The 15983-nt window shown below is 42.6% G+C and overlaps 1 protein-coding gene across 3 annotated transcripts in view; it reads left to right on the plus strand.

Moving 5' to 3' along the window:
- Positions 1 to 1014: 1014 nt before the first annotated feature.
- Positions 1015 to 15983, plus strand: part of MGAT4D (MGAT4 family member D) — a 55765-nt gene continuing 40796 nt past the window's right edge. For 2 of the 3 annotated variants that reach the window (XM_039249152.1, XM_039249154.1), the window contains exon 1: positions 1015 to 1517. In XM_039249152.1, the coding sequence (XP_039105083.1) occupies positions 1424 to 1517 (94 nt within the window). In that variant the 5' untranslated portion in view covers positions 1015 to 1423. Of the gene's footprint in view, positions 1518 to 4016; positions 4140 to 15983 lie in introns of all 3 variants that reach the window. The other variant, XM_039249153.1, reaches the window with a different exon arrangement.

The following is a 15983-nucleotide window of genomic DNA, read 5'->3' on the forward strand; positions in this document are numbered from 1 at the left end:
TGCTGCTAGTGGATTGTGACATCGTTTGCTTTCAACAAAAAGCTGAAAGTTGTGAAACTGGGGACCAAGGAAGAGGACTATGAGATCTGAATTTGGAGATCCCTTGTGCTGCATAGCTTCTTCCCACATGTCAGTCTACATCTTTCTCCACCCTACTCCATATCCCAGGAGGCAGTTCTTAAGATCGAATACACTGCAAAGAATGTCCTTGCCTTCTGGCTTCCAGTAGAACTTAGCTAATGGGAGCCACTGGCAAGCGACTAACGGGATGAAGGAGAATAAAGTTGAGGCATTCCTCCCAGCTTCCAATCCTGGGATCTGGCTGGGTCACTGCTCGACTGAAGGTCACAACTCCTGGCCATCATCACATGAGAAGATACAGCTCATAATGGCATCCTTAAGCTGGCATGTGTTCAAATCTTTCTTTTCTTTCAAGGAGCCAGAAACTAGCCCAGCCTGAGGTACAGTGCTGGCTCCAAGTAAAACGCTTATAACCAGACACAGACAAAAAGAAGACTGCTTAGTGTGGAGAACCCAATAGCAAGCCACAGTTCATGGAGCCCAAAGGGCCTTACCCACTGATTTTCTCACCTAGTGTTTCCCAGCCTTGGCTTGTAAAGGGCTGAGAAACTGATACCTTGAACTTGGCAAAGCTTAGCAAACCTCCCTTGCAGTGCTCATTGTATATATAACTTTTTTCTTTCCTAAAAGTTGACTCCCTCATCCTTTCTGGGGGGAGGATACCAAAATATAAAAGATAAAGGGATTAAGCTGAAAGACTGGCATTGGCCATTTCCCACACAAAAATCTAAGCCCCCTACGTTATTTGGGCACTTGATGGCTTTCATTTAAAGCTAAAGATACATCATTATTTAAGAACTTCTATATTACTTATAAACTTATCTATGTACAAGATTTGTAGCAGAACTACTTCCAGCTGTGTATCCTGTAGCTCAATTTCACAATGGCTCCTTTCTTTCAAGGTAAAAGGAAGACAACAAGAGCATATTAGATGTTATTCTCTTTATTGCCTTAAAAAATTGGGATGTTGTGAGGATTTACTGAGGTAATACATGCAAACCGCTTAGCCTAGGGTCTGGCACAGAAGTCACTGCTGCAGGAAAATAAAGTAACAGTCACTGAGCACCCACCACTGTGCCAGGCAGTGGAGAGCTTTCCCATAGTTTATGGCATTTAACTACCAGCAGCCCTAGCAAGGGGTTCGGGATGCTTCGCGCTGAGCCAAAGGGCAGGCGTGCTGGGGTCCTCACGGACGCGGCGTCCGGCAGGGGGCGCTGGGCAAGCGTCCAGAGGCGCAGGCGCGGCGGCGCGCGCTCCGATTCCACTCGGTGGCGGAGGGAGGGGGGGCGCTGCTTGTCCTCTCCACTCCGGGCGCGGCTGCCGCCCCCCTCAGGCCAGCTTCATGAGGACCAAGCACGTGAACGTGCTGATCGCGGTGGCCGCCTTCGTGCTCTTCAGCTTCTCCTGCTTCTGCATCTCCAGGATGACTCAAATCAGTAAGCTGCGGGTGGTGGCTTCTCTGCCTTCTTTCCCGCCCTCTCTGGCTCCGGGGCTCCGGGACTGCCTTTGCCGGGGCGGCCGGGTGGAAGAGAGAGTGGGTGACATGAGAGCCTGGCTCTGTTGCCCGCTCTCGTATGAGGTGTTTTACAGTTGTAGCCCCCGCCCCCACACCAGGCCCTTGCACGACCGGCGGTGAAGCTGTAACGGACGCCCTTGGTCTACCCCGGCGGCCACGACCTCCGCCAGGCGCGCGCGCTAACGATTGGCCCGCGGGGACCTCCCAACTCCCTACCTGCGCACTGGGTTTCCCTCCCCAGGTTCAAGGGCCCACGGTGTACCCTGCGTCCCTGCCGCTGCCGGCGCCTTCCTCTTCCCCATCGTTTCCAGAAATGGGTGAAGGTCTGATTAAAGAATTCTTATCACAAAGCCAACATCGTTCCACTTTTGTGTTCCACCGTGAGGTGACTGAGCCACCCTTGAAGGCTCCCTAACTCTAGGAGCCTAGAAGATGAAAGGGGTGAGATGATGGAGAGGCACCACTTAGAGCACTGGTATAGCATCCCAACTTTCTCAAGTGGGCCATGTGGCTTGCGTTGCAACTTTGAAACACACAAAAGTTTTAATTCATTTTGTTTATGGGGTTCCCACTTTAGCAATTAAAGTAGAGATTGCTCAGTGAAATTTTAACTTTAGATAAACAATGAGTAAGATTTTAGTATAAACACTGCACAGGGGTGGGGGCTGGGGTGGGTTAGAACTCCTGGGTGGCTCAGTCAGTTGAGCATCCATCCGACTCTTCATTTTGGCTTAGGTCAGGTCATGATCCCAGGGTTCTAGGATGGAGCCCTCCCACCTCACCTGCTTGGTGCTGAGCTTGGAGCCTGCTTCAGATTTTCTCTCCCTCTTCCCCTCTCTCCTACTCGCTCGCTCGCTCTCTTTAAAAATAAATAATTTTTTTAAAAATTGCATGGGATATATTTATACTAAAAGATTTATTATTCATCTGACATTCAAATTTAACTAGAGTTCCTGTATTTTATCTTTTAGCTCTTGTCCAATGTCCAGTGTAACATTTTAGCATCCATATAATTGGATTTTGAATTTAAGCTTAGGAATCCTGTGCCCGGGTCCGCTTCAGCCAGTCCAGGGGTCCCTGAAGGGTGGACGGTGTCAACGAGAGAGAGAGAGATGAGAGAGCAATGAGATTCTTTCTGGTCACCAGGCAGGCATCTCTGCACTGACTGAGACTTAGCTTTATTTATGGTTAAGTGTATGGGGAATAGCACAGAAGTGACATTTGCCTTAGACAATGATTTTGATGACAAATTTCCTTGATATGTAAAAATTTCCCAGAACATAGATTTTTAGAAGACTCGTGTATTATCTTTATCAATAGTGATTGATGTAGGTGATTTAGATGCTTATCATATGGGGAAGGAAGGTATCTTTAGCATTCAAATACAAACAAGACAATGTTTTTAGTATAGCAAAGGCAAAAGTTAGTTCTTTGTGAGCAGGGATCAATAGCCTGTTTGCCTTAAGGGGAAGTATAAGCAAAACAGGATTTTCAGGAAACACAATGTCTGCTCCCATAATCACAAAAGAAGCAGTTCCTATAATAAGTTCCTTCACAAGGTGCAGTCAGCATATTAGGGCCAGAATAAGTCACTCCTGATACCAATCAACAAGGTGCCTCAGGGGTTGGTGCTCAAGCAGAAATAACTGAGTGGGGGTGGATATTGGTCATCATCTGACAGCAGGAGGCCTTGCAAACCTGCCTTAACCTCACAAGGAGTATTCTCGGCTAGTGAGTCCGAATGACTCCCAACAGTCCTGTAAATATATTAAGCCAGACTTCCAAGATTGTCCTTAGATTGTTTTAGGTTAATTTTCATTCTTTTTTTTTTAAATGTTTATTTGTTTAGAGAGAGAGAGAGCGAGCGAGCACAGAAACAGGGGAGGGGCAGAGAGAGGGAGGGAGGGGATCCCAAGCAGGCTCCATGCTGTCAGGCAGAGCCCAATCCAGGGCTCAGACTCACAAACAGTGAGATCCTGACCTGAGCTGCATCAAGAGTGAGAGGCTTAATGGACTGAAAATTAGGCGCCCCAAATTTTCAGTCTTATTAAACACACTTATGACTCAGGGCTCACACAAAGTAACCTTGGTGGTGGTGTCAAGATCAAGTTTGGAAGTGGCTTTAATCCTCTAATTAATACTTAATTTTGTCATGTACATACAATATCAACATTCTATTCCATTTTTTTCAAAGATTAGACATCTATATTATCTGATTTATGCTACTGATCTTTAATCACTTTATACACTTTCTCTCTTTTTCATTTTCTATAAGGAACATTATCCAAATGTGTTTTTATGTTTTTTAGGACAATAAACAATTAGCATTTTTCTGACAAAAAAATAAATCATACCTCATAATTAGAAAGCAAAATATGAACTCCTTTTTATAGTAATTTTGTAAGTCAATTTAGGCTAGTAACCTCTGAAGGCATTTTAATACAGTTAATATTATTGTAATGAAACTGTGGACTTTGAACCCCTGGAGAAATGGAGTGGCCCTATACTGGAATGGTGAAGGCTGGGACAAGAGCAGATTGGGGTAAAATCAGTATTTCTGTTAAGAATATGGTGCCTATTAGACATTCCAATGAAAGTATTAATAGGAGGTTGGCATGTCATTCTGGCAGGATTGCGGACATAAATTTGAGAGCTGTCAGCATACAGTATTTAAAGCCATGATACTGGATGAGACCATATAGGGAGTGGATATAGGTAATGAAACATTCCAAAGAATGAGCCCTGGGGAATACTAATATTTCAAAGCCAAGGAAAAACTAGAAACCAAGAGAGCCAAGAAAATATGTCAAGGAGGAGAATTTAACAGTGTCAGAAATGCTGATGAAATCCTTCAGTATAGTAAGAAAAACCCACCCACCCATAATCCTTAAAGTCCTCATTCCTGCATTATTGGTGAATGCTGCCACTTGTCTGCAGGCTACAGTCTAGGTAGGTACTCTATCCCAGTCAACCACGGAAGACCATGTAGGCAAGTGTTTTGTCAGTGTCTGTCATGGACTTCCAGTATCCCGTCTCCTCTGGCAGGTGGTAGACTGTCCCTGCATTTAAGCCCAAGTAGGGCACAGAAGCCAATGTAGGGCAGATAACTGATTCCAGATCTTCTCTTGAGAGTGTGTTTGCTGGGTAATGCAGCATATAGTACTGCTGCCCATCTGCTAGCTACCTCCCTGGAAAAGCCAGCACTTGCCTGCCACTACCGTTGACAGTGGTGGGGCCGCACTTGGCCTGCTGCTGCCTGAACATCTGACACTCCAGCAGGAGCTAGCAGTTTGGCAGAGGAACCACCAAATGCAGGAGGGCTCCTGCAGCCTCTAAATGGGCACAACTGCCTCCCCTTGGCAAAATGTGATGAGAGCATGGTGGGCAAGGAAGTCTGGGACAAGTAACAGATTTCAGGTTTTAATAAAATCAAAAAGGATCTAGAAGGGGCACATGAAAAGCAAATGTGAGCACCCAGACTTTATAAATGAATTTCATGGGTCTCTCTTTCTACCGTTGGTGAATGGAAAGCACCCTTGCCCAGTCCAAGTGGGATGAATATATAGGACATACTCTTGTAACTATATGTGTTGTAGTATGTACATAAGCTCCAAAGTATATGACCTTGTAAGAATATGCCTACAATATCATGGAGAAGAAGTGGTTAGGAGAGCGGTCCCAGCTGTAGCTTTACACCAGCAGAGTCCAGGATGCAAGTGGGGGTCATTCAAGACAATAATTGAAATGTCTTGTGGAATTTAAAATATATCTAGAACAACAATGCATGACAGCAATCACAAGATAGGAGAGAGGTAAGTGGAGTTAAATGGTACAGACTTGAAGCACTGTTGAAGAGTGAGAATGTAAGAGTTTGTATGAGACTGCAATAAGTCAAGGACTCACGATGAAATCTAGTCTAACTACTAAACTAATAGCAAAATAATGCATAACAATATCAGTCATTATAGTTAATGTTCCAGAGAGGAAATTACAGTATTTTCTAATGGGATATAAACAAAACCAAACTTGATGTTGTTTACAAGAGGGTACATTTGAACTTCAAAGACCTAGAAATGTTGGAAGAGGGATGGAAAATTTTATACCAGCAACCTGAACCAAAAGAAAGTTGGTATAGCTGTATTAATATCAGCAAAGTAAGCTCTGAGGCCAAATGTAACATAAATGTTGAATAAACATTGGAGAACTTCATTAGCAATCAAAGAAATACAAATTAAAAACACAAGATACCCTTTCACACTTTTCAGATTTTTAAATTTAGGAAATCAGACATTTGGTGAGGATATGGAAGTGCAGGAATTTACACATACTCCCCTTGGGAGTGGGGCATATACATTCAATCACTTTCATTCTGTAACATGCCTTTCCTGTGTCCTAGAAATTTTTCTGCTAGTCAGGGCTGAAACTGGTGTGTAGCGTTACCCAATGGTTTATGGCCAGCTCTTCTTGCTGATTAGTACCCATGTCATACAGGTGGTTAAATATTTTAAATAACCTCTCCACCACCAGATATATCCAAGGGAAATTCTTGAGCATATGTATGTGGTGTATTCTTGGTTGCATTTTTTTGTAAGTGTTCATCAAGAGTAGAAGAGATAAATATGTTGTTGTAATTCAGAACAGTGGGACATTTAACAATAGGAAAAATGAATGACCTAGAACTTGACTTCCCAGTATGGATGAATTTCAAAAAAATAAATTAAGCAAAAAGAGCAAGTACAGAAGAATACATATAAGTATTATTTTATTGCCTAAAGTCTAAAAACAAATGTGAATCAGTTTGCAAAAGTGGTAAAACTTGAAAGAAAAGCAATGGATGATTAATACAAAATTCAAAATTCTGCTTATCTGGGAGTGGGGAGGAAGGGGGAACATGCTTTTAGAAGGAAACAGATGGAATATTTTTCAGTCTAAGGTAGTGACTTCATGGATGTTTCTTCTTGTCTCAGACTGTTTTATATACTCTTCGCAGTGTTTGAAATAGTTCATCATAAAATCTCATGCACAGAGGGACCACTCATAGGGAGTTCAAAGGGCATGGTTCATAGTGTAATTTGATTATTGCAAAGTATATGTGGAGTGGAGTAATCCAAAATATATTTTACCTTTTTAGCTTCAATTCCTACCAACTGCCTCAGATAGTCGTTCTTTGGAACCACGTTGGGTACAAATAAGTGAATAATAAATTTAAAGTGGTCTGCCAATACTTTAACTTCATGCTGTTCATTCCTCTTTCTTTCTACCCCCTGAGTGAATTACTTGCTCTCCCCTCAGTACGTCCTACCATTTCATACTTAGGCGTTGATGTTGTTATTTTCTTACTTTGGAATGCCCTTCCCTGCCCTTTGCTGTATCACAAAATTCTATACATTCTTCAAATTCTCAAATATTCCCTCTGCTCTGAAGCCTTTTTCCCTCCATCCCCCACCCCTCAGTCCTCCTTACTAGTTAAGCATTTCCGCCTTCCTTTGCCTCTTGTGTTTGAGTATAACTCCGTTTTCACAATTATATTAACTGGTTGTTTAAATATATGCTCCTTCCTCCATCTCTCGTAATTTGGAGCAGGAACCTGACTTATCCATGTTTGTTTTACCTTTCACATAGCTCAGTGAATGACACATGGTAAGTATTAAGTGGCAGAAAGAATGCAGACCCTAGGATGCTTCTCATTGCTAGAGGAATTTAGTGAATGAAACAGAGTGGGAAAGTCGGGTCATGGCCATACGGATAGGACCTTGTATACTAAGCAAGTAGTTTGGACTTTATTCAGTAAACATTCAGAGAACTATATAAAGTCTTTGGGCCATGTTTTCAGAATTGTGGCTTGGAGGTGAGAGACTAATTAAGAGGCAGTTATAATAGTGCAGCTAGAAGCAATGATGACCTAAACTATGGGAAAGCCAATGATGAGAAAGATAAAACAATTAAAGAGATCTATAATAGTGCTTCTTAGATTCGAACGTGCTTATCAGTCACCTGTGAATCTCATTAAAGCTCAGATTCTGACTCAGTAAGTCTATGGTGCAGTCTGAAGTATTGCATTTCTCTTTTTTCAAGTTTATTTTTTATTTATTTTGAGAAAGGGAGAGAGAGAGAGAGAGAGAGAGACAGAGACAGAGACAGAGACAGCATGAGCAGGGGAGGGGCAAAGAGAGAATCCCAGACAGGCTCTGCACTGACAGTCAGCTTGAACTCACGAAACCGCGAGATCATGACCTGAGCTGAAACCAAAATTTGGATACTCAATGGTCTGAGCCATCCAGGTGCCCCATGAGATATCGCATTTCTAATAAGCTCACAGCTGATGCCATAAACCTGCTGTCCAGTGTGACAGCCCCTAACTAGGTGGCTGTTGAGTGCTTGAAATATGGTTAATGCAACCGAGACACTGAATTTTAAATTGTATTCTATTTTAACTAATTTAAATTTAAATGTAAGGATTGAAACAGTGCAAAATATTTCTCCACTAAGCAAAGTTTTACTGTTTTGGTAAGGCTACATTTCAGTTACCATTAAAATTTAGCATGTGAATTAATATGTGTATAAGTATAAACTATACACAGGATTTAGTGTATTTAGCACAAAAAAGAATGTAAACTATTCGTTTAATTATTTTTATGTTAATTAAATGTTTCAGATATATTGAATTATATTAAATATATTCTTTACAATGACCTTGTTTCTTTTACTTTGTTAAAAAATTTTTTTGCATTTATTTATTTTCGAGACAGAGTGTGAGCGGGGGAGGGGCAGAGAGAGAAGGAGACACAGAATCTGAAGCAGGCTCCAGGCTCCGAGCTGTCAGCACAGAGCCTGACGTGAGGCTCAAACCCACAGATCAGGAGATCATGACCTGAGCTGAAGTCCTACACTCAACCAACTGAGCCACCTAGGCGCCCCCTTCTTTTTCCTTTTTTAAATGTGGCTACAGAAAATTTAAAATTATAAAAGAGTCTTACTTTTTTTTCTAGTAGAGAGCTGTACCTTGGACTCTTGCTGTAAGAAGCAAAAGTCAGTGGTACTTAGGACGTCACCTGGCCCCTTTCTTATGAGTAGAAGTCACATTGGCCCATCGCCCACGTGGACTGATGTCTGTTTTTACAATTTCACCACAATTGACTCAAAACATATTATTACTATCTAACCTTTGTAACATATTTTTATAACATTTCATCCTCACAAAATACCTGAGTAAATACCCAAATAATATAAATATTTTAATTGTTGAATTATCAAGTAAAAATATATAAGAAGCAAATGTAAGACTAGGGAATATGTCTTTTCCCTTTTTTGCACGCTTGTTTCTGCAAATACTATTTCCTCTAGAGAAAACTCTTTCATGTTTACCAAATTGATCCCTCAGGGGCTGGCTGACATTGTGGAAGCTTAGACATATTGCATCATCCATGGTGTATCCATTTCAAACACCTGATCCAATATTGGGAAGAGACAATTACCCCAGGAACCCCAATTACATAGTGTTATACTAGAAACTATGTCTACTTCTAAAGTTTGTAAAAATCTTCCAATAGTATCCACTTCATGAATATTTAAGATTTATCTGGGATAGCTGCAGTTCTTTTGATTAAAGCATAATTCAGTTTAAAAATCACTGAAAAAGTCACTATGTTGTCACATCCATGCATCTATTAATTTGTTCATTCATTTCAGCATACATTTTAGAGGGACTATATGCCTAATACTGTTTTGGACATTGGGAATTTAGTACTACCCCTACCCCCAAGCTTCCTGTTCTCAAGCTTGCATTCTAGAGAGCTCTGGAGAGAGACATAAAAACAGTAAATACAAAAAAAAAAAACAAAACAGTAAACACATAATAGAAAGTCTGGTAGTGATGAGAAATTTGGGGGAGGGGAGGGTAAGAAGGAGTAAGAAGGGATACGGTTTCACATAGGGTGGCAGGGTAGGCTTCTCAGGGGAAGTAACATTTTAACAGAAAACTGAATGAAATTGGAAAACTCTAGCCATGTCAGTGTCCAGGGGACAAGCGTTCCCCGTGCAGAAAATTGCAAGAGTCAAACCCACAAGGTAGGTGGGTGATTGGTATGAGGAACGGCCACCAGTGTGACTGGAGCTGAGCTCCCTCAGAGTGAGGCAGCCTAGGTAGGAGGTGAAGCCAGGGAGGGTAGAGGACTAATCCTGTCCTGGCGAGGGCTTTGCTTATTTTACCAAGTGTGAGGAGAGATCTCTGGAGGGTTTTGAGCAGGGAAGTGGCATTATCCAGTTTTTGACACAGGCTGGACAGTGTGCGCTCTTGGTTCATAAGAGGCAGATGAATGAATAAAGTATTAGGTGTTTCAACCCAAATATGCCGCCATTACTTTTATAGTTTCATATTTTACCCTAATTCTTTTTTAAAAAATCCATTTGGAATTTATCTTCCAAACTGTGAATTTACCTTTTTTCTATCCAAACTGTTCGCCATTTTCTGTGCTTTTCCTAATTAGAATATAGGAAGAATATGCTATATTCGTGTCTCTAATAGTTTTTTTCTTTATGTATTTTGGTATTTGACTACCTAAAAAATAACTATTTTGTTTTCATCATAGATTATACCTTTTTCAGCATAAAGAGAACCACTTTAATACATTTTCCCCTGGATTATTCTATCTGATTTTTATATGACAGGGAAAAAAAGTAGGCTAAAGTCTAGAACCATGTAAAACAAAGCATTAGTGGTGGTTATCTTTTTTTATGTTTTGTGTGTGTGTGCATGTTTCAACCTATGACTTGCTTATCTAATTTACATATTTTAACAAAGCAGCCAAGATTAGAAGCTGCTTTGTTCCCTTCTTCTTGTCTTTTTCTGAAAGTTTTATTTATTTAAGTAATCTCTACTCTCCACTTGGAAGCAGGGACTCATGACCTCAAGATGGTGCTCTTCTGACTGAGCTAGCCAGGTGCCCCTGTTCCCTTATTTTCTCTGGGCCATATTCTAGTTGCTTTGTATCCATTAGAATGAAAGTTCAGATGTGTTAAGAGGTATCCAAAACAAAGGTGGTTTAACATTTAAATAATAGGCTCCTGCGGTGATTCTCCTCCCTAACCTCAATCAAGGCTTTAGGTTCTTTCCAACTCATTGTCTTCATCTCCGGGGTATTGTCTTCATGATTTATTCATTAGGCAGAAATGGCTCCTGAGTCCTGTGTTACTGTAGCAACTTCATGGAGAAGTAATGAAGGAAAGTGAGAGAGCGAGGGAAGAGGAGATATCCCCCCCTCTCTGTCGCGCTCTCTCTCTCTCTCACACACACACACACACACACACGCGCGCGTGCGCGCGCGCGTGCGCTTGCACGCGCATCCTTTATAAGCTCCAGACTTCTTTGAGCTATCTTTTATCTCCCTGACTATGGCAAACACCACGGGTTGCCGATCCATATGCAACCTCAGCCTCTTTTTCACTTACAGAGCTGTGATTGTTTGGGCCAGCAATGCATCACCTAAAATTACTAGACTTCCAAGACTGCAGCTAATTCAGGAGGGAGCTGCATGTGTTCAGAGTTAAGACCTCTCCCTCCCAGTCTCAATGCCTCTGTCATCAGGGGCAAAAGAGAGTCCCAGAGACTTAATGATCAGAGTAAAACACCCACCCCTCACCCTCACACCTCCATCAATAAAACTCAAGAAAGAACAGCGGCGGTCCTGGAGGCCCTGACAAGATACACATCCGTCTGTCTGTCTTCCCAATGCTCACAATGTTGTCCCTGCATTCTTTGTTGCGACCATCAAGGCTGATCTCATTAAACCCTTTATCCCAGCCCCTGACTCCCAGGTTAAACCCCTTCTGGACTCTAATCCCCACATGGTTCCACACATTGTGCCCCTTCCTTTCCTATTCTACTCCCCAGCCTTCCCAGTGCCCAAAATCCTTTGACTGTGCTCACTAGAGCTCATGGCCATTGTGAACATTGTCTTTGTCTTGCTTTCACTGAAATTGTCTCTTGCCTGAGGACACTACTTCCCCTGTTCTCAAATAGTGGTGTTTTCTCTCCCATGCCATTTGTACTCAAGGTAGGGTAAATGCCTTTCTTCTCTCTCATTGCTCCTTCCAAATCTTTCTTCTACCTTTCTTCCCAAGATGCCTCATTATTTACTCTGACAATATCAAATGATACCTCCACTTTCTCTCCTTCTGCAATCATCTTTAAACTCATGGGTCACTCTCTCTCATTAGCAATAATTGCTATGTTTCCATAATCTGTGTTCCATGCAACCAAATCTCTGACCACCACCTCCCAAATTTCCAGGCCATTGTCTTTAGTACCCCAGCTACTATAAACTTCTGACACCACTGGACCTATAATCTGTTGATTCATCTACCTTTTCACATGCCTCCCCCTCACTGTGTTCTTCCTCATCAGGTTTAGATTCCATGGACAATCATTGTAACAGTTCCCTGGTGTACACTCTCAATTCCCTTGATTCTTTCTCAGTAATATGCACTTGGCTAAATCACACCCTGGTGAAGTCCCGTGTCCTCCTTTTACTCTGCATCTGCCTCCTGATGACTGAATGTGGCTGGAGTGAAATAAACAGTGACAGTCTCACTTTGAATTCATGACCTCCTGAACTCTGGCAAGCTTTGGTGGCTGCGTCAGGACCGTGCTACATTTCCCAGTCCTCTCCACCCTCCTGCTCTCCCAGGAAACTATTCATACTTCTTTCTTCAGGCCCCCAGTACCTTCTCCAACCCTCATTCTCAGTTGATGAGTGTACCTCCTATTTCACTGACAACTAGAAGCAATAGGAAGAGAGCTTCCAGAAGTTCCATAATCAGTGGAAATCTCACTATAGTTGGGGTAGCTAAGGGCCAGGCACCCCAAGTTCTGCCCCATTATGGCTGGAACTGTCTGTGTTTCTGGCTGAAGCCCATCTTCTACTCGCATACCAGATGCCATCCCCTCTTATCTACTTTCACACGAATCTCCAGTTTTCTCTTTTTTCCCGGGTCACGTGTATCCATATACAAACATTGTGTTTTTCTCCCATCCTGTGAAGGAAAATGAAGAACTCTGTCTCTTGCTTCCACTTCCACCCTAGTTACTGCCCATCATCCTACCCCCTCTCACGGCAAAACTCCTCGAAAAGAGTCTGGATGCCCTGTCTCTAAGCCGTCTCCTCTTGCTTCCTCCTGAGCCCATCTCACTATAGGTTTTCACTTCACCTCTTCACAGCCACCTGGGCCACATGCTGCTGAGTCGCAGTCCACCCCGTCCACATCCCCCTCATCCTGTTCAACAGCACTTGACAGTTGATGCCTTACCTCTCCTTGAAACACTTTTCTCACTTGGTTTCCAGGATTTCACACACACCCGAGTTTCCTCTTGCCTCACTAGCTAATCCATCTTTGCTCTGTTACTGTCTTCTGTCATTTATTCACCCTATAACTTGGGGTGCCCCAGGATTTGGTCCTTGGGCCCCATCTCTTCTCTACTCATCCTTATTCCCCTAGTGATCACCTGCATCTAAACACAGGTCTCTGTAAAGGTGTATTTCCAGGCCAGGCTAGTTCTCCCACCAGACTCACACATGAAGCTGCCTACTGAGATGTGTGAGAAGCATCTCAAACCTAATAAGTCTCCAGCCAGACTCCTAATATTCACACCAAAGCTTGCTCCTTTCATCTTCTCCATCATAGTAAATGGCTGTTCCCTTCTTCTAGTTGCTCAGAGTATCATTGTCTCCTTTTTTTTTTATATCTCTCATTCAATGTCAGCAAATTCTATCTTCTTTACCTTCAAAATATATCCAAAATTAAACTATTCTTCATCACTTATCCCAACATTTTTTCTAAGCCACTGACATCTCTTCCCTAATCTCCCTTCTTCAGTCTCAATTTCCCTAACTCTGTTTTACACACAAGAGATAGAAGGATCCTGTCCTGATGTAAGTCAGATTATGTGAGTCTGTGCTTATGGACTTCCATTGGGTCTCCATTTTGCTTAAAGTAAAAGCTAAAGTCCTTACAACAGTTGCTTTGTGATTTCATCACCTATTACTCTTCCTGTCATTCATTTTGTTTCAGCCACACTGGCCTCCATGCTATTTCTGGAGATAATGGGCGTGCCCCTGCCTCAGAGTTTTGCACATGCTCTTCTCGCTGCACCAGAATTACTTACTGCATTCCTTCCTTTGCTTTGTTCCTCTCTGTGCTCACATGTTATCTCCTTAGAAAAGCCTTCTCTGAACACCCTGTTTACAGTTAAAACCTCCCGGGCTCTGCCATCATCAACACTCTGTGTCCTTTTTCCCTGCTTTATATTTTTCTTGTACTTACCATCTGCCTAATAAAATGTATAATTCACTTATTTATTCTTTTTTTCCATCCAGTAGGATGTAAGTTCCAACGGGACCAGGAGTTCTGCCTGTTTTGTGCATTGTCATATCCCCAGGACATGTAACAGTATTTAGTTTAATAAATCTTTGTTGAACGAGTGAATGAATTGAGTCGCCAGGTGACTGTTCTGGCTGCTGAGACACAGAAGCCCCTGACAAGAGCATTCCTGCCCAAAGGAAAACTCAGGCTTTCCTTGGAAGTGTGAATGAATTCTGAATACATTGTCACAGTGTTTCAGGAAGAAACAGAAAGTTGCTTGTATTGTTTACACCCCACTGTCTACTGAGACCAAATGTTTTGTGATCTGTCTCCTATAGCCATGTCTTTCCATCTGTAGAGAATAGTCGAAATTCCCAGTATTGCACTGTGAGGCACTGATGACCCACACAAATTGCCAACCAGGTCCTGGAGACCTGCCTATTTACTGCCTCATCTGGGTCAATTCGGGGGCCCAAATTAGGAGTCTTCACAAGGCTGCTGAGAAGAAGTTAGTTCAGAGCAGCAAATCCTCCATCTTATCCTTCCTGAGTGATTGATACGTGCAGATGAAATTGTGGCTTGGATCTAACAGTGCCTTTTCACTCTTGTCACTTGTCATTCACTCTTGTCTGGCCTTTCCCTGGAGGTGGACAGAGGAAGGACACCATATATCTTGGGCCACCAGCCAGTCACTAGTGAAGACCGCAGATGTAGATCCTTGAGTTCTGTTGGTTGTATCATAACAGGGTAGGTACTTGTGCATGGATGGGGTACAACACATTGCCAAGGACTACCAGATCTCCTCATAATTACACAATTCTCTGAAACAATTAGCCAGCCAGTTGGGTCTTTCCCTACATGTCCACAGCCCTGTTTCAGCAAGCCCAACTATCCATAAAACCCACATAGACTTGTTTGTGTGTGTTACTCTATTGATGGGAGACCCCGTTGGCAGGCTAATCCATATATCATGAAATTGTTGCATCTGAGAGATTCAGTGACAGGTAACTGGAGCCGGAGAGGTGTTGTGACAGACCCTAGAGATGGAGCTGGCCGCCAACTGAGGACTGGAGCGGTGGGGCTCACTCCAACCCAAAGGGGAGAAACAAAACGTCCTGTTAGAGAGCAGTGAAGCAGCAGGTTCACTTTCCTCCTTTGTGTCTTGGGGCGCAAGATCCATTGAGCCTTGGCAGGGAAGCATTAGAATATTAGTTTATTAGCTGCTTCCTATTCTGTCTTCAATGAGGTAGTTCAGGCAAGACACAAGTTTTGTTCTGAGCTGGCCTATCTGAAAGGTGAATGGAACCAGCAAGATGGATGTACAGCACTGTCAAGAGGGCCCACTTCTGCCCATGGCCAGGGATCCAAGATTTCTGGGAACCAGACACTTAGGCACCCTGCTGGATTTCAAAGACTGAACCCTCTGCCCCAGGCTAAGGCTGGTGTGAGCCAAGGCAGGCATGAGGGAAACATGCAGGAGATAAGACGGGGGCAGTATTTTTATCCCTACATTTGCTTGCTCCATTTTATAAGTGAATCTTGCTTTTCCTCTCACATCTATAATGCCAGCCCCTATCTCTCCCTTGAACTTCAAAGTCATATTAGCCAAATATTTGCCACATATTTGGAAGCCTTATAAGCATCACAGTTGCTCTTTTCCTATTTCCCCAGTTCAGACTGTAGAAATCTGGTGGACCTGTCGGAAGCCTAGGAGGGATTCTAATCTCCCTCTTTCAGTTGGTACAAATTCTTTCCAATGAAAGCTCTCAGATATTTCTCATCTTATCCCCTATTTCCTAATCCTTTCTGCCCTGGCTTATTCTTTGGTCATCTCTCACATGAAACTATCACTATAGTTTCCTAAATTGTGGTTTCTCTGGCCTTAGTTTTGCCTTCCTGAAACAATCTTCTATATGGCCACCAGAATGATCTTTCTAGAAACAATTTTTTAAATGTTTTTTATTTACTTTTGAGAAAGAGCAAGATAGAGCACAAGCAGGGAAGGAGCAGAGAGAGAGGGAGACACAGA

Source organism: Hyaena hyaena, unplaced genomic scaffold (genome assembly GCF_003009895.1).
Source record: "Hyaena hyaena isolate Hyena2069 unplaced genomic scaffold, ASM300989v1 scaffold_333, whole genome shotgun sequence".
Lineage (NCBI taxonomy): Eukaryota > Metazoa > Chordata > Mammalia > Carnivora > Hyaenidae > Hyaena > Hyaena hyaena.